Source organism: Chlorocebus sabaeus, chromosome 8 (genome assembly GCF_047675955.1).
Source record: "Chlorocebus sabaeus isolate Y175 chromosome 8, mChlSab1.0.hap1, whole genome shotgun sequence".
NCBI classification, from domain to species: Eukaryota; Metazoa; Chordata; class Mammalia; order Primates; family Cercopithecidae; genus Chlorocebus; species Chlorocebus sabaeus.
In genome coordinates, this window is record NC_132911.1 from 8215739 (window position 1) to 8237247 (window position 21509).

At 37.9% G+C, this 21509-nt stretch overlaps 1 protein-coding gene across 1 annotated transcript; it reads left to right on the plus strand.

Moving 5' to 3' along the window:
- The first annotated feature begins 1321 nt into the window (after window positions 1–1321).
- On the plus strand, window positions 1322–7560 carry LOC119618891 (beta-defensin 131A-like). The gene is made up of 2 exons (XM_037983511.1): window positions 1322–1379; window positions 7397–7560. The coding sequence occupies exons 1-2, from the start codon at window positions 1322–1324 to the stop codon at window positions 7558–7560; spliced, it is 222 nt and encodes a 73-aa protein (XP_037839439.1).
- The last annotated feature ends 13949 nt before the right edge of the window (window positions 7561–21509 follow it).

Genomic DNA, 21509 nt, shown 5'->3' on the forward strand with positions numbered 1-21509 from the left:
TAATCCCAGCTACTCGGGAGGCTGACACAGGAGAATAGCTTGAACCTGGGAGGCAGAGGTTGCAGTGAGCCAAGATCGCACCACTGCACTCCAGCCTGGGTGACAGTGTGAGACCCTGTTTCTTTTTTTTTTTTTTTTTTTTTATTATAACATCAGTATGGAGACTGCAGCTCCCGACGCTCTATACCTGCTGCTGGGCACCTGGGAGTTGAGCAGTGGAGCTGGATGTGCCTTAGCTCTCTCTGACTCTCACTGGCTGAAGGCATGAGACAATGCGGTTAAGGCCCTCCTGCTTAAGATGAGAAAACTCATGAATTTTTTTTTTTTTTTAATTTATTTATTATTATTAAACTTCAAGTTGTAGGGTACATGTGCACAACGTGCAGGTTTGCTACATATGTATACTTGTGCCATGTTGGTGTGCTGCACCCATCAACTCGTCATTTACATCAGGTATAACTCCCAATGCAATCCCTCCCCCCTCCCCCCTCCCCATGATAGGCCCTGTTTCTAAATAAATAAATAAATAAAGTGTACTCGTACCCTCTTCAAGCATTCCCTAGGGCATGCAAAGTATTCTGGTGTTTATGTTCATTTCCTTAGTGTCTAAGAGGTAATTTGTGCCTCTTTGTCAGAAATATGCTCATGTTGCACTGCCATTGCTTTGCATATATTATTTGCTTTCCAAAATGTATTATAGGTTCTCTAAGGCCCACTCTTCTTTAATTCTTCTCATATTACGTATAACTGATGTGCAAACAATTTGTGTTGACTTAGATTTCAATATAAAAATTAGTTGATCTCGTTCAGTTGATTGGACAGAAAGATAATCAAATAAAAGCTTTTCTGTATCTCACTAGTCTGTTTATAATTTAAATTTAATTCCATTGCTTAAGCGTGCTAACACACAGTGCCAAAAATATTAATAAATAAGCATGCTGTTGTATTACATTCTTCCTCCTATTATCAGAAAAATAAAATGAATGCTTTTCCTCTATAACTGCTTCCTTAATTTTTACAGTTCCTCCAGAATGCATAAGACAATGCTGATATTTCAATAGAGTCTCTTTCTTGCCTTTGTCATGGCTGTGCTTTCTACTACATTTGCACACACCCTGTTGACATTTGATAAATGTACTTTTAATGACTGATAGTCATGACGATTGCATGCTGTCTCCTGATATTGAAACACAGAAATGTTCTTGCTCCTGAAAGGTTCAATAATCACTCAGCAACTCACTTCTTAAGAGGACTAAATGTACACAGAAGTTCTTTTCATCTCAGCTACTGATTCTCTCTAATCTGCTTTACCTATTCAACCATGAGGGTCTTGTTTTTGATCTTTGGAGTCCTTTACTTGCTGTCCACAGTTCCTCCAGGTAAGACAGAAACTTTTTAGTCTAAAGTTCTAAAAATATAAGTAATAGAAAATGCAAGGTCTTTCAAGAGTCTGAAAATAAATTAAGCATGGGCAGATTTTACTGTACCAAGAAGGCTGCTCAGAGGATTGAAGAGTTGATGCTGAAGACATCAATAAGGTGGTTCACTGCAGTGATTGAACCTATGATAAACTCACTTGAGGCTGGGCACAGTGGCTCATGTCTATAATCCCAGCATTGGGGGAGTTTGAGGTGGGTGGATCACTTGAGCTCAGGAGTTCTAGACCAGCCCCTGAGGGGCAACAGAATGAAATCCCATCTCTACAAAAACAAAAATACAAAAAATTAGCCAGGTGTTAGTGGCGCGTGCCTGTGGTTCTGCCTACTCAGGAAGCTTAGGCAGGAGGATCACCTGAGCCTGGGAGGTCAAGGCTGCATTCAGCTTAGGTTATGCTGCTGCACCAACCTGGGCAACAGAGTGAGATTCTGTCTCAAAAAATAATAATAAAAAAAAACAAACTTACTTGAGAGTTGTGTTTGATCAAAAGATGGTGAGAGTATGCACACAGAACACAGGAAATGTAAAGAACTGGAAAAATGAAAAGCGAATGATGACTAGAAGCAGCGCTAGAGGTGAAGAGGTGCGTGCCCCACCGCAATCCTTGGTTCATGGGACATTTTCACCACTGATCCAGGCAAGGACCTGGTCTCTGTGTTCCTTTAAAGTTGAATAAAACTCATATGATATCATTTAATGTATATAGAAATTACTTTTTGTATGGTAAGAGTTAAGATTCCACCTTAATTTTTAGCCACATAATTAGCCAATTATATATAAGCATATTTATTAAATAATCAAGATGACTTTCCCAAATAAATTTTAAAATTCATCAATACCCTATAATAAAAATATATTAAACTGTGGTTTATACCTGAGATTTAGATTACTGGTTGACTTATTTATCATTTCTGAAGCACATTTTAAAACTTCAGAATTCGAGATTGCCTCATTTATATAATACTTCATGATTCAAGATTTCCTTATTTCTATAATTACAAATAATTATGCCTTTCCTCCACGATTGTTACTGGGTTTTTTATATTTTTATTGAGATACAATTTACCATAAAATTCATTCCCTTAAAGTGTTCTATTCAGTGGGTATCAGTGAATTCTTAAAATTGTGCACTCCTCACCTCTATCTAATTCCAGAATATTTTTATAACCCCAGGAAGAAATCTCTTTCTTCTCTCACCACTATCTAATTCCAGAATATTTTTATGACCCCAAGAAGAAATCTCTCTTCCTCCACTCATCTCACCACTTTCTAATTCCAGAATATTTTTGTAATCCCAAGAAGAAATCTCTCCTCCTCCCAGTCCCTAGCAACCACTGATCTGATTTTTGTCTCTATGTATATTCCTATGCTGGACATTTACTATGAACAGAATCATAAATATGTGATCCTTCATGTCTGTCTGCTTTCATTTAGCACAATGTTTTCAAGATTCATCCATCTTGTGGCATATATTCGTACTTCATTCCTTCATTCAGTGGTCATCAGTATATCCCATTTTAAGAATCCACTGATGCTCACTAAATGGAACACTCTAAAGGAATGAATTTCATAGTAAATTATATCTCAATAAAAATGTAAAACACCACCAACATTCATGGAGAAAAAGTATAATTATGTATAATTATATAAATGATGAAATTGAAATAAATATTAAAATGCGCTCTGAGGCAATAGGTGCTTCAGAAAAGATAAATAAGTCAATCGATAATCTAAATCTCTGGTATAAACCACAGTTTAATATGTATTTATTTTAAAGTATTGGTGGATTTTAAAATTAATTTGGGAAAGTTAGATTGATTATTGGTGTTGATAAAAAAATTTCATCGTATAGATTATTTAGCATATGGTTGTTTATAACAGACTCTAATGATCCATTGTGTTTCTTTTATATCTGTTGTCATGTCTCCTGTTTTATTTCTGATTTTATTTATTTGGCATTCTCTCTTTTGTTCTTGGTTAGTCTAGCTACCAGTTTATAAAGTCTGTTTATCTCTTCCAAAAATCATCTTTTTGTTTCATTGATTCTTTGCATTTTTTAAATCTGTAATTCACTTAGTTCTGCTCTGATTTTTATTATTTCTTTCCTTCTCCCAAGTTTCATTTTTTCTTGTTTTTCTGGTTCCTTGAGGTGCGTAGTAGCTTGTTTATAATCTTACTATGTGCTTGCAGTAGGCATTTATTGCTATAAAATTTTCTCTTAGCACTGTTTTTGTTGTATTCCATAGGTTTTGGTATGTTGTGTTTCCATTTGCATTTATTTCAAGAACATTTGTTATTTTCTTCTTAGTTTTATCATTGACTCCATGGTTGTTCAGAAGCATGTTGTTTAATTTCCATGTTATCTGTACAGTTTCCAAAGTTCTTCCTAGTATTCATTTAAGGTTCTCTTCCATTTTTGTCTAGAATATACTTGATATAATGTTGATTTTTCAAAATTTGTTGAAACTTGTTTTGTGTCTTAACATATGGTATATCCTGGAGAATGTTCTATGTGATGATAAGAATGTATATGCCACAGCTATTGGATGAAATGTTCTGTAAATGTCTGTTAAGTCTATTTGATCTGAGGTACAGATTAAGTTCGATGATTATTTGTTAACTTTCTACCTAGATGATCTGTCCAATGCTGAAAGTGGGGTGTTGAAGTCCTCAGTTATTATTATATTGAGATCTATCTCTCTCTTTAGCTCTAATGACATTTTTAATATATCTAAGTATTCCACTAGTGGGTACGTATATATACATATTTGGAATTTTTATATCCTCTTGCTGAATTGGCCCTTTTATCATTATATGATGGCCTTCTTTGTCTCTTTTTATGTTTTTTCACTTAAAGTCAATTTTGTCCGATATAAATATAGATGTATTAGGCCATTCTTGCATTGCTATAGGGTTATCATAACAAAGTACTACAGAATGGGTGCCTTAAATAACAAAAGTTCATCTTCTCACAGTTCTGGAAGTTGTAAGTCTAAGATCAAGATGTCAGCACATTTGGTTTCTCCTGAGACCTGTCTTGGCTTGCAGCTGGTTGCCTTCTTGCCGTGTTCTCTTATGGCATTTTCTCTGTGCACATGCATTCCTGGTGTCTCTTCCTCTTCTAATAAGGACATCAGTCATATTGCACGAGGGCCATACCCTAGGAGTCTCATTTCAACTTTATCACTCCTTTAAAAAAAACTTATCTTCAAATATGATTACATTCTGAGATACTAAGGATTGGGACTTAAGCATACAAATTTTGGAGGAACACTGGTTAGCCCATAACGATGAATTCATCAATAGACTGATATGATCAAGGAAAGAATCAGTGAGCTTAAAGAAGTTTAAATAGCAACTTCCGAAACTTGAAAGCAAAGAAAAAAGGATTAAAAAGAACAGAATATTTAATAAGTGTAGACCAAGTACAAAAGGAACAATATATGTGTGAAGAAGTGTCAGGAGGAGGAGAAAGAAAGGAACAGAAGAAATATTTGAAGAAATTATGACTGAGATTTTCCCAAAATTGAAAATAAACAAAATCTACATATCTAGGAAGCTGAGAGAATACCAAGCAAGAAAATACAAAAAATTTAAACCTAGGTATATTGTATTGAAACTGCCAAAAATCAAAGACAAAAATAAAATCTTAAAAGAAGCCAGAAGGAGAAAAAATCTTTATCTATGGACAACCAACGATGAGAATTACATCAGACTTCTCTTAAACCACGTCAGCAAAAAGAGAGGAAAGTGAAATATTTAAGTTGTTTAAAAAAGAAAAACACTATCTTAAAACTCTCTGTCTAGCAATATTATCTTTTTTTTAGATAGAGTCTCACTTTGTCACCCAGGCTGGTGTGCAGTGGCAGCGACGTTGGCTCACTGCAGCCTCCACCTCCGGGGTCCAAGCAATCTCGTGCCTCAGCCAGCCTCCACCACGCCTGGCTAATTTTTGTATTTTTAGTAGAGACTGGGTTTCGCTATGTTGGCCAGGCTGGTCTCAAACTCCTGACCTCAGGTGATCCGCCAGCCTTGGCCTCCCAAAGTGCCAGGATTAAAGGTGCAAGCCACCGCGCCCAGCTTACCCTTTAAATTAAAGTAAAAATACATAATTTTCTTAGGTAAACAAAAATAGAGTTTGTCACCAGTAGTCCTACCTTACAATAAAAGTAAAAAGAAATTCTTCACTCATACTCAATGGTGAAAAACTGAAAGCTTTCTTCTAAGATCAGGAACAAGGCAAAAGTGCCCCTTCTTGCCACATTTATTTAACATGATACTAAAAGTTCTAGCAAGAACAATTAGGCAAGAAAAGGAAATAAATGGCATCCAAACTGGTCGTGGGGGGAGGAATGAGTAAAATTATCTATTTCCAAGTGACATAATTTTTTTTTGTCAAAAACCCTAAACTTCACTCCCCCAAAATTATTAAAACTAATAACAAATTCAGTAAAGTTGCAGGATACAAAATCAACATACAAATATCAGTTGTGTTTCTATAGCACTAACAACAAGCAACTGGAAAGCAAGTAAAGAAAATCCCATTCATAACTGCAACAAAAAGATAAGATACTTAAGAATAAACTTAACTAAAATGCTGAAAGACTGGTACATTAAAAATTGCAAACATTCATGAAAGAAATTAAAGAAGACACAAATCAGTGGAAAGATATCCAATGTTCATGAATTGGAAGACATAATATTATTAAAATGTACATACTATTCAAAGCAATTTATAGATTATATACAATCCCTATCAAAATCCTAATGGCACTCTTGACAGAAATAGAAAAAACAATCTTAAAATTCATATAAAACCACGAACGACCCCGAATAGTCAAAACAATGAGCAAGAAAAACAAAGCTAGGGGCATCACATTTTCTAATTTCAAAATGTATTATAAAGATAGAGTAATCAAAACTGTGTGCTCCTGGCATAAAGACAGACTTATAGGCCAGTGGAATACAATAGAGGGCCCAGAAATAAACCCACACTTACACAATCAACTGGCCTTCAACAAACATGCGAAGAATGTATCATAGGGAAAAGATGGTTTCTTCAATACATGGTACTGAGAAAACTGAATATTCACATGCAAAGGAATAAAATTGGGCCTGTATCTTACACTACATACAAAAAGCAACTCAAAATGAACTACACATTTAAACATATTACCTGAGACTGTAAAACTTACAGAAGAAAACATAAGGGGAAACGTTCATGATGTTGGTCATGGCAGTTATTTTAACTTATAAATTGTCACAAAAGGATTTGGGAAGGCCTGGTAAGTTTAAAGGGAATATTTATGGGTGATTATGGGTTATAGGCTCCTGTGCACATCTCAGTAACTTCCTTAGTAAAGGAGACGTGGCCTTGAGCCCGAATACACTGGGAAGCTGGAACTAAGACTCAACTCCTCTGACCCCTTCTCTCAATTAAGGATTCTTTTTTCTCATTTCACCAAGAATAGAGAAGCAACTAAAGATAGCTTTTCCATTTTTCCACCACCATATCTCTTCACATAGTTTTATCTTTATCCATAATCTGCCTTCTCTTCATTCTCTGATTCAAGGCCAACTCCTCCACTTACACTAGATTCCATCCCCAATGACTTTTTTAAGAATTTAATTCCAGAAGTTAAACATTATTTCCATACTATGAATCTCTATGCCACCCCCAAGCTGGATAATTCATTTTAGGCAGAAATATGTGGTAATAGTTCTCATTTAAAATTCTGTACATTTCCAGCTACTGCCTCATTTATCTACTCTCTTTATAGAAGAAATCATCATTTGTCTTTATTCAGCATCTCCACTTTTTCTCTTGCATTCTTTTGTTGTCGTTTTTGTTTTTCTGGGAAAGTTCTTTAATGTTTTTAATTTATTATAAAACATTTCAGACATTTAAAATAAAAAATAAGTAATATTGTGTCATATAATTTGTCTTCTCTTTTTAAAGCCAGAAGCTTCATTTATATTGATGAATGTCCTTCAGAATATTATAATTGCAGAATGAAGTGCAATGCTGATGAACATGCAATTAGATACTGTGATGACTGGACCATCTGCTGCAAACTGAAGAACATTGAAATTGAAAAACTAAAGAGGGAGCAAAAATACTAACTCCATCTTCTTCAGACTCCAGGAGAAAAAAAAGTCTTAAACTGTCTTATCTATGAATAATTAACATGATGGATGAAATTTATAATTGCATGTTTAGATGATCAGGTGAAAATAAATACAAATTTTATAAATGCTTACACTGTATTTTCATTTGTGCATTTTAACATTTACTCCCTTAATTTACATCCACAGCCACCTTGTTGTTTCACCCATAGTACTATATCCCAGCCCTATCACTTGTTAACTGTTCGAGCTTGGGCAAGTTATTTCTTTTCTGTCTATCTCAGTTTCCTTATTTATAAAATAGGATAGCAATAGGTACCTACATTGTGGTATTGTTAGGATTATATGAGTTTGTATATGTGAAGTTCTTAAACGTATCTTGACCCTGTTATATGCATTATGTAGACGTTAGCTATAATTTCATGGAACCCAAGAATTTGATCCATCCTATTCCTTTTGGGGTTTTATAAAATTATTCTGTGTGCCTAAGAGTTCATATTTGTTAAAATGTTAGGTGTTTTTGAAAATAAGGTAAATTTTTCAGGTTATGAGATATATAATTTTATATAAACACAATCTATTAATGCAACATTATTCTATTCCAGTAACCTAGGACTTGAACACTAGTAGTGAGAACTAAAAAGAAAGAAGAGATGCAAGGTGAATTTCAGAATTAGGATCAGCAGGATTTATTGTCCATATGATATACTGAGAAGGCATGAATGATGATTCTGAGATTTCAAAGCTAATAAAAAGATGGATGCCAATATAATTCACTAAACTAGAGAGGCCAGAAGAGAAAGTAGGTTAGGAATGCGGGGAGAATCAGTAAAGACATGTTTTGGCATAATGGGGTTTTAGTCATGTAAGGGATATGTCAGTCTACTAGGCATATTTACAAAAGTGTAATTTTCTTATACTATAAATTAACTGAATTCCTATTGGGAACCTTATTTAGCCTGGTCACAGAAACTTAAACTTAGTCAATTCATAGTTGATCATATATTCTCCAAGTTATTTTTAAGTTCCAAAAGAGGTAAACAGTGATGAGGTATCTGGGAGAGCATTTATTATGTTAACTTACTAAAACATCTTCATTCTCATCTGATCTTCTGTCACTAATCTAGGTGCAACTGCTGAGTTTTGTCTCATTCTTAATTTTAATAAAATTTGTAAAGCTCTTTGGGTGATGCCCATTCTTTGGTACATTGGTTGGTTCTGCTACTCAAGCATCATCCTCGGGCACCAGGTGGGAATATTCCTTGCTTCACCACTTTTATTCTGGTCTGAGTCATATAATAACTATTACTGCCCCCTTCCATTGCTGGGAACACCTGTGTAAGGGAAGAGGAACTAATGTGGGAAGACTGTCTTAGACCTATCTGCTGAAGAAAACCATGCAATTAGTGCTATGCCATGGTCTTGCCACTTCTTTGAGCTTGATTCACATAAGGGAACACTCGTGCCCTGTGTTCTCAGATTCTACCCAGAGCTTTGGTCCTCCATTACCTTCTCTCATTTCCCTCGCTTCCCATTATCTGAAACCCAGGATTGGAGATGACCCACCATCATCTAAGCTGTCCTTCCTCCTTCACCCTGATATTCTCCCTCTTCCTCCACCTTACTCAAGATGTGATTTAAGGGATGAATCATGCTCCTAATCCATCTGCATTCCTCAAAGTCTATTATAAAATCTGAATGCAAGAGTTCCTTCCAGTACCCAGTAAAAACGCAGTCTTCTAAAATCCAGACACCTGTTCTTTCTCTGTTTTTGAGAGTAACAAGTACATATGTTTAGTATAGAGTAATGATAAACTATGTGTTTTGGACTTCTGAAAATAGAAAAAAAAAGCAGATGAAATATTTTTGAATGTTCTTAAAAGCAATGAAGTTCTAACAAATTAGTGAGAAACTTCCCAAACAAAATCCAGGAGTGTATTAGGCAGCTTCTAAGGTGGCCTCCAATGCTTCTTGCCTCTGGATGTTCATGCCTTTATGTAATTCTCTCCCCTGGGGTGCAGGCCAACTTAGGGACTCACTTCTGACAGATAGAATATAGCAAAAGTGATGAGATATCACTTTCAAGTTTAGATTACAGAAAGACTCTGGCTTTTATCTTGCTTGCTCTATCTTGCTCCCTTTCTCTCAACAGCACTGATGGAAGCCAGCTGCCATTTTGTGCTCTACCCTGTGGAGAGGTAAACATGGGGAAGAAGTGAAGAATGCCTCTGGTCAACAGTGAGGAAATGAGGCTTTCAGTCCCACAGCTCACAACGAAGTGAATCTTGCCAACAAAACCATGTGAGCAAGGTTGGAAGCAATTCCTCCCCTGGTCAAGTTGAAGCAATTCCTCCCCTGGTCAAGTTGAAGCAATTCCTCCCCTGGTCAAAATTGAAGACCCAGCCCACACTTGATTGCAGCCGTGTGAGAGACCTTGAGGCTGAGGCACTCACTTAAGCCATGCCAAGATTCCTCACCCAAAGAAACTGTGAAATAATAAATGTTTGTGGCTTTAAGTTGCTAAATTTGGGGGCTAATTTGTTACACAGCAATAGACAGCTAACGCAAGGAGACTACAATAATTCTCGTAAGCTCTAATATCAAGATGATTTTATTTAGAAGCATTTGCTGATTTAAAAAAGTAAAAAGCAACTGAGAAGCTAAACTGTCCTTTCAGAGAGTAGGATGGGGATGGCAGGAGGGTGGAGGTAGAGGCGCAAACAGAATCCAGCACAAAAATTTACAAAGGTGAATCACACAAGAGCCTTACCTTGTAAGAGCTCGATTTCCATTATAAGAAACATATATAAATAAAGCAACCCCCCAAAGAATGTCATAATTGTATAAACGAAGCACAAATTGTATCCTTTATAATGGAACTGATTTTCCTTAGGATTTGCTGCACACTAGGTCCTTTTAAATGCCAGGACCCTTCGGTTTTCCTTTTCCTAAGGGAGGCTTCAGCATAAAGATAACCTACAAGACCAATGGCTGGCAATTCCTTCAAAATGAGAGCTTGCATTCAGGTTGCTACTCACTCATGAGCAGGTGACTTCCAAGAGGGAAATTTCCCATAGCCTGTGTTTAGGCTTTGCCCTCCTTAAGTTATATGGAAGTCCCAATAAGGGCCACAAAAGAGTATTTCTCTTGTACTACTGCAGAGAGCCCAGCCTTACCCCACCTCAAATTCTTTCTAAAAAATCTTGCATCATGTCTCAGACTAGTCCTAATATGTGGCACCCACTATTTTTCTTGTCTTTTTTCTGCCTGCAAGTGGTAATGTCCTGTTGGTAGTGGAAGCACTGCCATTACCTCTCATTGTTGCTGTGGAAGCTGGCACCAAGTGTTGCTGATGCTGTGGCCCTTTGCATCCCAAGATGTCTGGAAAGAAAAAGAGAGAAAGAGGAAGGAAGGAAGGAAGGAAGGAAGGAAGGAAGGAAGGAAGGAAGGAAGGAAGGAAGGAAGGAAGGGAGGGAGGGAGGGAGGGAGGGAGGGAGGGAAAAGAAAAGACCTGCTGTAGCTTTTTTGGTGTCACTTCCTTACCATAGGTTCTAGCTCCGCAGTCCCTGGCATCTACAAATTCTTCCTGGCTGGTCCAGATATTCAAACTAGAATTTTTGCTGTATTTCAGAACCTCTTTATCCCAGGAGACAATATAGACTAGTAGCTAATAAATTTGGGTTCTAGAATCTCTGTAAGACTTCTCAGTCCCAGATGTGTGATTTTAGAAGACTTACTCAAATCTCTGCTTCAACATCTTGAAAATGTGAATGGCGAAAATGTCTATTAAGTGAGGCAATATTTAAAAAAAAAAAAAAAAAGAAAGAAAGAAGAAAAGCCGGGCGCGGCGGCTCACGCCTGTAATCCCAGCACTTTGGGAGGCGGAGGCGGGCGGATCACCTGAGGTCGGGAGTTCAAGACCAGCCTGACCAACACGGAGAAACCCCGTCTCTACTAAAAATACAAAATTGGCCGGGCGTGGTGGCAGATGCCTATAATCCCAGCTACTAGGGAGGCTGAGACAGGAGAATCGCTTGAACCTGGGAGGTGGAGGTTGCGGTGAGCTGTAATCATGCCATTGCACTCCAGCCTGGGCAAACAAGAGTGAAACTCTGTCTGAAAAAAAAAATAAATAAATACTTACTACAGTCCTTGATGCCTAAAAGTGCTCCAAATACCAGTTGTTACGAATATATTTGCAGTAGTTCCCCACCAAGCCATAGTTTTGTTACTTACAGTCAACCACAGTCCAAAATATTAAATACGCTGGGTGCGGTGGCTCACGCCTATAATCCCAGCACTTTGGGAGACCGAGATGGGTGGATCACCTGAGGTCAGGGGTTCGAGACCAGCCTGGCCAACACGGTGAAACCCCGTCTCTACTAAAAATACAAAAATTAGCTGGGCATGGTGGCAGGCACCTGTAATCCCAGCTACTCGGGAGGCTGAGGCAGGAGAATTGCTTGAACCCAGGAGGCAGAGGTTGCAGTGAGCCAAGATCGCACCACTGCACTCCAGCCTGGGTGACAGAGCAAGACTCCATCTCAAAATAAATAAATAAATAAATACAAAATTCCAGAAATAAACAATTCATAAGTTTTAAATTGCATGCTGTTCTGAGTAACACAAAATCTTGCACCACGCAGCTCCACGCACCCAGAATGCGAATCGTCCCTTCGTCCAGTGTATCTACACTATAAAGACTACCTGCCCACTAGTTATCGAAATCAGCTGCTTCTGAGATCCAGCCATTGACATCATCATGGCTCAGTGACCCAGGATCACCTAAAGCAGATGATCCTCCTTCCGACATATGGTCAGAAGATTAGTAGTAGCCTAATGCTATGTCACAATGCCTATGTCATTTTCCTCACTTCATCTCATCACACAGGCATTTTATCATTTTATATTAGCACGAGAAGAAGAGTGGGCAGAGCACAATAAGATATTTTTGGGGAGACAGAGATCACATTCACATAACTTTTATAGTGTTGTTATTATAGCATATTGTTATAATTGTTCCATTTTATTATTAGTTATTGTTATTAAAATCTTACTGTGCCAAATTTATAAATTTAACTTTATCATAGGTCTACATGTCTGGAAAAAAAGCACAGTATATATAGAGTTAAGTACTACCCACTGTTTCAAGCATCTACTAGGGGTCTTGGAACATAGCCCCATGAATAAGGGAGAACTACTACATATTGTAAAGTTAAAGTATAAACCTAACATCTAGATTTCATTTACTTATTCAACAAATATACCTTTGGCACTGATGGCCTGCTAGACTGTGAGCCCAATACTGGTGTACAATGATAAATAAGACGGTCATGGAATCTGTACTCGGATCTCACAGTCTAATCGTAGAGACACAAATAATTTATATAGTTACAATGTGACAAGTGCTATAAAACAAAAGGAATTGGTGCCCTGAAAATGTGTAATGGGAAAGAGGACCATCTCTTCACAGAGGATACAGAAACTGCTTCCTTTTCCATCTCCCACTGTTGGCTAGAATACATTTCTCTTTATTGGAATTGTGTCATTTGGAAACGCTGCATATGGAATCTGTAAGGCTGAGGGTCAGACAGGGCCATTTCAATTGCTGCTCAGAGTATGGCAGTTGCAGAACCACCACAGATCAAGAAGATGAGAAGAGACCCTAAGGAAATACCAAACCCAGGAGGTAGAAGAAAGAGCCATCTAGTCCCAGCATGGAGCATACTGGACTTCTCCATTTTCTAATCCCAGAGCACCGTGTGGCCCTAGGGGAATATATGGGTGAAAATAAAAAGCTGGTGTGCTGGTAAACCACAAACTTGTTTTTAAATGATGCGTAGATCTCCCCTCTTTATCTCCAAAGTCTATGAACTATGTCAGCTCCCAACTCATGGCACCTACAGTGAACCAGACACTGAGCCAGGGGAGGTCTAGAAAACAAGAGACGATCTCTGACAGTTGTTGAAATTATTCTTTACCTCTTAGAGCAAAACTCAGAGGCTGCCCTGTTCTGATATTTAAGTAAAATCAGGAATTGCTGGTAGCTGGGGAACTAGTCAGTGAACCAGGTCCTTATCAATAGTGGAAGAATAATAGTAATAGTCCTTTCTGGGGAAAAAAATATGGCACTATAATAGTCTTTGGGTTGTTTAACTTTGGCTTTGTAAGCAACATTGTTTGTGCTTGGGTTAAAGATTCTTCCAGCTGTTTACCAACATAGATAAAAGTATATTGTTTTGTTATTTCTTCTTGAGTCATATTCAATGCTTTCTTTGCATGGGCAATGCCAATATCCCATTGAGTATGTCCTCTCTGAGGTTGAGGTTTCCAGGTCTTTTGTTTCTCAGAGTGATCGCTGGCTTGTTTGGGAGCCTCAGCCAGTAATTCTTTATACTGTTTATGACCTTTATACTCCCATACCTGCTTTTCATAAACCCATGCCCTCACTGGCTGGTTGCTAAAAAATTGGACATGTTATGACCAGGCACCTCTTGTGTCAATTTTAGTGTGAACTTCCAACTGGAGTTCACTTGAAACCAAGGTAGGAACCTAACGTAGAAATGATAGGTTCCTGCCTTGGGCTTTTTCTGTTGGGTAGATTTTTTACTACTGATTCAATTTCAGATCTCATTATTGGTTTGTTCAAGCATTTAGTTTCTTTCTAGTTCAATCTTGAGAGATTGTACGTTTCCAGGAATTTATTAATTTCCTCTAGGCTTTGTAGTATATGTGCGTATGGATGCTCGTAATAGTCTCGGGGGGATTTTTGCATTTGTGTGGGGTCAGTGGTAATATCCTCTTTCTCATTTCTGATTGTGTTTATTTTTTTTTTAAATTTATTTTCTTTTTAGAAAGGATCTCACTCTATTACCCAGGCTTGAGTGCAGTAGCACAACCACAGCTTACTGTAGTCCCAACGCCCCAGGCTCAAGCAATTCTTCCACCTTGACCTCCCAAGTAGTTGGGACTACAGTCGTGCACCATCACACCTGGCTAATTTTTTTTAATCTTGTAGAGACAGGGTCCCACCACGTTGCCCAAGCTGGCCTTAAACTCCTGGACTCAAGCGATCCACCTTCCTAAATCTCCCAAAGTGCTAGCATTACAGGTGTGAGTCACTGCACCTGGCCCAGTTTCAAACAATTTCTTGATTTCTGCCTTAATTTTATCCTTTACCCAAAAGTCATTAAGGAGCATATTGTTTAATTTCTATGTACTTGTATAGTTTTGAGAGATCTTCTATTTTTATTGCACTGTGGTCTGAGAATGTTCCTGGTATGAGTTCTTTTTGTTTCTAATTTGTTAAGAATTGCTTTATGGCCAAGCATGTGGTTGATCTTAGAGTATGTGCCATGTACAGATGACAAGAATGTGTATGCTGTTGGTGTGTGGTGGAGTGCTCCACAGATGTCTGTCAAGTCCATGTGGTCAAGTGTTGAGTTTAGGTCCTCAATATCTTTATTTGTTTTCTGCCTCAATGATCTGCTTAACACTGTCAGTGGAGTGTCAGTGTCTCTCACTATTATTGTGTGGTTATCTAAGTCTCTTTATAGGTCTCTCTAATAACTTGTTTTATAAATCCCAGTGCTCCAATGTTGGTTGCATATATAGTTAGGATTATTAAGTCTTCTCTTTGAATTGAACCCTTTATCATTTTGTAATGCCTTTCTTTGTTCTTTTTGATCATTGTTGCTTTAAAGTCTGTTTTGTCTGAAATAAGAATAGCAACCACCGTTCTTTTTCTTTTCCATTTGCTTGCTATATCTTTCTCCACCCCTTTACTTTGAGGCTATGAAAGTAATTGCATGTGAGATGGATCTCTTGATGGCAACATACAGCTGTGACCCAGCCTTTCTACTCCCGAATATTTGCAAAAGAAAAATAAAAACATATATCCATACCATGACTTGTACATGAATGTCCATAACAGCTTTATTTACAATAGTCAAAAAACTGGAAATAATCAAACGTCCATCAATAATAGGTGACTGGATAAACACATAGATGTATATCCATGCAGTGGTGCTCAGCAATGAAAAGGAATGAACAACTAATTCACATTATAGCAAGGATGAATCTCAAATAATTATGCTGAGTAAAAGAAACCCAATGAGGAAGAGTATAGAATATATTAGAATATATTATTCTATTCACATGAAATTCCAAGAAAATACAAAGTAATCTATAGTGTCAGCAGAAAAGTTAACTGAGAGGTGAAAGATAATCAGGAGGGGAATATTACAAAAGGCACGAAAAAATGTTAAGGGAAATGGATATGTTCATTATTTTGAAGGTGACGATGGTTTCACAAAAGTATAGATATGGCAAAACTTATCCAATTTTACACTTTAGTATTTGAAGTTTCTTGTATGTCATTTATACTTCAATTAAAAATTGTTTAAATAGTGACAATTATTTTAAATGACCTTGATGAAATATTGTGCAACACTTAAAAATACTATTTATGAAGTTTATAGTGACACTGATATATAGTATATATCAAGTTACAAAAGCAGGATACCTAATTATAAGAATATTGTTTATAGCTATGTAAAACAAAATGTTAAACAACAAACTAGGCATAGATGAAACTTTCTTAAGAAACACAGTTTGTCTCTGAGAAGTGAAGTTCAAGTGTAACGTCTATCTTTGTCATGTTTACTATTTTACCAATTTTCTAAAATTAGCATTTACATTTTTATTGTAACAAAAGCTTATCAAATTTTAATTTCATTCATTTAAAAGAGTAACAGCACATAGTTCTCAGGCCTCCATGAGTACTTTTGGGAAACCTGGGTGGGAGAACAGTGTCTTTGTCAATAGGAAAAGCTGTCAAACTAGAAAGGGCTGTCCATTTTTGTCCTCAGATGAGCATTGCCAACACAGCTGCCTCGGGGGTGTTCAGTGTAGCATATCTACCTGAAGCGAGGCATACCCCAGGCCTGAGAGTTCTGTACAGGACTATGTGCTCAATCTCTTCTCTCTATTCCCTGACAGCCAATGTCAGACCCTGCCACTAGCCTCCGCAACAGAAGCTCCCGGCCATGAAGCCTCTCCTTATTATGCTTGTCTTTCTTTTCCTTTGGGATCCAGTGCTGGCAGGTAAAACTGGCATATTTTGGGGGGTAGGGGTGCTTCATATAGAAGAACAATTCCACTAAACAACCCAATAAACATACTCCTCCCATGGTCCCTTTAATTTTCAAAGTAGAAAAAAGCATCAACCAGTTTTGATGTCAGCAAGACCTGGGCTTGAATCTGGCTCTCCAACTTGTTAACTATATAACTTTGGACAAAGGTCTAAGCTTCTCTGAGCCTTAGTTTCTTTTTTATTTTATTTTATGTTTTTCTTTTTTGGTTGAACTGATCAGCACCAATGAGCCTTAGTTTCTTCCTTTAAAAAATGGAAATGAAGAGTCTTACAAGGATTAAATCAGATCATGTATGGAATATGTCTATACATAATACGAAAAGTACCTGGCTCATGAGAGCTATCATTGTATTTTCATCAGTAATGCCCATCCTATTTTCCTGCTGTATTTTGTCTCTAATTCAAGAATGTATCTAATAGTCAAAACCAGAGAACAGTGAACACAATTTGTTCATTTTCTAATATACTGAAATTTCCTACAGTTAATTTACTATTTGTGCATCCATTAGTTACATGAGGAAACAGATTTAGAACTTCTAGTTTCAAGAGAATCACTGAGCTTTCTGTGATAGAAGAAATGCCTGATCAGATGAGAGTAGCCAGGGAGATATGACAGAGAGTGTGAGTGGCCGAGTGGCCCTGTGCTCTAGCTTCACCATACCCTTTCTGACTTTAGAAATCTCACCTTGAAAATTCTTTTCACTCAGTGTTACTGAATCAGTGCAGTCAGATTGGTTCATCTGCCTAGACGGACTGAAGTATTCACCTGAAGTATTCTCCAGGCAAATGAATTAGATGTTCAGGTCATGTGACTCACCAGACTAAATTTAAGAATTCATGGGATCACAGCCTCTTAAAGTTGTTGATGGAACCAATTCCACCATGGTTTATGGCAATGGATTTGTAGCCTCCAGACAAAGAACCCCATCTAGTGTGTAATATTCTTTCAATTCCTTTTGCATTCTCCTAACTTGTCATTTCCATAGAAATTTCTTGTCTCATTTTATAGACTGTTATATTTCATCTTCCCAAAAGTGTTACAGATTGTCCTCTAGGGCTTCTGTCTTGCCAACTAAGTAACACTGATCCCTTCTTGTTCCTGTAGGACAATTATCCTCCAGGTCATTATGACTCAGATAGGGTGTGTGTTTGCTCAAAATTTCCACAGATTCCTTGAGCTTCAATAAGACTTCTTAAATCTTCAGAATTGATTTCATCCTCCTCCAAACTCACAAGACCATTCCATGTTGCAAATACATCATTGCACTTGTCATGTTTTTTTGTCTCTCAGAGATATTTTGTATTTCTTCTCTTTTTGTCTAGAATGAAAATTCACTGAGGTTAAGGTCTATATCACACTCAAATCTGTACCCCAACTGTCCTTGATTCACAGGATTTATAAAAATTGGTTTATGAATAATAATGAGTAAGTAATTATTTAAAAAATAATGAGTGAATGACTATGTGAATAGTTAGCTTGATTGTTTGGGTTTTATTCATTGACCAATTAAGGGAAACTTCCAAGTTATTAGTTGTTTTAGTCAGCTTGGGCTGCCATAACAAAATTCCGCAGACTGTGGCTTAGACAAAATTTATTTTCTCATAGTTCCAGAAGATGGGAAAACCAAGATCCAGGTGCTAGCTGATTCCATTTCTGATGAGGGCTTGCTTCCAAGCTTGTAGATGGCCATCTTTTTGCTGTGACCTTCACTAATAAGACCATCAATCCTATTGGATTAGCCTATCAATCTTATTGGATTAGGGTTCCACCATCATGACCTCATTTAACTTACATTACTTCCTGAAGGCCCTGTCTCCAAAGACAGTCACATCGGGGATTAGGGTTTCAGCATATGAATTTTGGGGTGACACAATTCAGCCCCTACCACTAATTAATTTTTTCAGTTTCAGGATCAATTATCATAACCAAATCTCCTTGGAATCCACTTGGATAAAAATTGAGGGACTAGTAATTTTATGGTCCAAAAAGGCCTGTAGTGAATTATCTTTCTATTAATTTTCCTTCCAGGTATAAATTCATTACCATCAGAAATGCACAAGAAATGCTATAAAAATGGCATCTGCAGACTTGAATGCTATGAGAGTGAAATGCTAGTTGCCTACTGTATGTTTCAGCTGGAGTGCTGTGTCACAGGAAATCCTGCACCCTGACATGAGAAACCAGCGAATGGACACTATCCTGAAGGCCCTTGATACTGCCATCTTTCACAAAACCAGGGAATTTAGACCAAACTGTGACACCATGTTGTGTCCATGACTACTGGTTTTTAGCATTTTTATAAGCCAGCAGACTCTTACGGTCTTAAATTTAAAGAGCTGAGCTGTAACCTTCTTTAAAAGAGCTAGGTTTTTCAGAAAAACAATGTACAAGATATTTTATCACTTCAAAGTGATGTCCAGTGTGCTCATCAGCACCTGTTTCTCCCTCTAATCATAGAGGATATTCTTCTTGTTTAGAGAGGCTTCAAGAGAAACAACTTTTGACACCTAAGTCGTGTCCTACCTTCTCTTCAGCTTCCCATTTCCCATTTCTGTGAAATTCCCGACTTTAGAGAAGCAGATTTGCCATGGCCTTCTGACAACCTTGTACATCTCTCACATAAACTACATAGGCAGAGCTTAACTATAGGCTGGCCCAAGTCTGGACTGAGTCTGACCCTGAAGTTCCTTTGAAACAGAAGAAGAAAGGCCATCTTGTGATGGGCTGGCACAGGGTAATTTCTCATCCACTTCCCTAGTTTCAGTTGAGCAATGGAACTTCCCACCTGAGCCCCCAGGGTTCAGCTACAGGCTATAAGACTGCTGTCCTGTGGTTTAGTGTTGGTTCCTTAGCAACCAACCTCTGCTGCCCGTCATCTGACCCCTCTGGATGGGTGTCATCCTGTGGCTTAAGAGCTAACACCATGTTGATCTTGCTTTGCTATATGTGTAACTAATAAACTGCCTAAATCCATTTGGACTCATGGTTTTCTTTACCAGTCAACTTTATGAAGGTGTAACAGGAAAACGTAGCAACTTGTGTCGTGGTGCTGCTGGCCCTACTGGCTACACTGGTGAATTCTTGCCTGATTTTTCAACAGCATTCACGCTAACGGATGCATGAATGTGTGAGTTCTGTATCTGCTGCTCAGGATAAAGAGTGGGTGGCAAAGGAGAGTAGATTCTGGTTGTGGAGCAACTTTCATGATCTTCAGTGCTGGATAGAGCTCAGGCTCTCTAATGATGTGGGAGTGAGAGTGTGGGGCTCTTGCCACAATAGCCAGTTGCTGATCTGGTAGAAGGATAAGGATACAGCGTCTTAGTACTGCCTGCCCAACCACACATGGCTGCTGGGAAGGGATGAAAAGAGAACAGAGGGTGAAAAAGCATGAGGGGCTGTAAGGAGTTCTGTACTTCCAGCAAATGTCCAACCCCTTTGAGTAAATTCAGTGTTGGTGTCTTGGGAGAGGAAGATACTAAAAATCCAGTAGAATGATTCCTCTCAGAGGCCCAGATTCCCTATGTAGACTGTAGAGAAGTTTGGTTAAAATTGAATGGGATCAGAGATGGCCTGGAATTGTAGCTATGGTTACTAAGTGTGCAGAGTAAATAATGCATCCAGACATGGCCAGGAAAACTGTCAGACTCTGAGAGAGGCAGAGGGGTCCCTACCTGAAGAGCACCAAATCTTCTGAAACTTTGGCCTCATAACATCCTGGACAGCCTTAGGCTTGCTTTTCATCCCACTCCTCCTAGTTGGGTGCAAGTTCTCTACACATACAGATAAAGAGAAACCTGGAAACAATTTAGCCTGCTGACAATCTGAAGAATGAGGTGTAACGACACTTTACAGACTAATTAGAAAGCTGGTCCCCAAAGCCAGGGAGAGAGTCTACGTTTCTATGCTAGAAAGTACTCTCTGGAATCTGGTTAAGTCCTGCCTGGACAGAACTTTCCACTGCTACAAGATATCAAAATAAGGCTATTACATCAGGGCCAGGCAATCTCTATGCCTCAGACTCTGCTCTATTATTCGCAATAGCCAATATTAAACCGGCATATCCCACCTCCCTGCTCCTTTGCACAGAAATTTGCTAATCCTGCACTGCCTTCACCTTACCGTTGACAAGCCATATACCCTGTCAGGAAATGAACTCTGTAACAACCAAGGTAGCTGCAAACGTTATTCTTTTGAGAGAAAGTATGTATGTTATATGCACACCCTCCAGCTTTGCTAAAGGAACCTGAACAGATATGCACTAACTTTGGTTAGTCTCTGTACATTGACACTTCCAAAAGAAACCCAATTCCAAGATCCAAAGCTTTTTAAAAAATAATGTAAGTATTTACCAAATCCATCTGTATGGAAACAAAATGGGGAAGGGATTCATCACAATATGGAGCAAGCTGTCTTCAAAATTCTTTCTGAATATCGTTCCCTGAAATCTTACTCATTCAGTAGTGAAAACTGCATTGTCTAAAAGCAACATCTAGAATTTATCTGGGATGTCTAGAATTTGTAATAGAGATTCTGAGAAGCCTCAAGGGTAAGAACAAGGTCTGTCTTTAGGGAAACTCATTTTTACTTAGAGCTAATTTTTGACATTTTTCCAGTTTTATTGAGGTATGATTGACAAATAAAAATTATATATTCAAGGTGCAGGACATGGCTTGATATACATATGCACTGTGTAATGATTACCACAGTCAAATTAAATAGCACATCCCTTACCACCCATAGTTGCCATTTGTAGGGAAGAGGACACTTAAAATTTATTTTCTTAACAAATTT

Excerpts from the sequence above, each read along its gene's own strand:
- LOC119618891 (XM_037983511.1), top strand. The coding sequence starts at position 1,322 with ATGAGGGTCTTGTTTTTGATCTTTGGAGTCCTTTACTTGCTGTCCACA. Across the intron at positions 1,380-7,396 it reads GCTGTCCACAGTTCCTCCAG|CCAGAAGCTTCATTTATATT; the intron begins GTAAGACAGAAA and ends CTCTTTTTAAAG.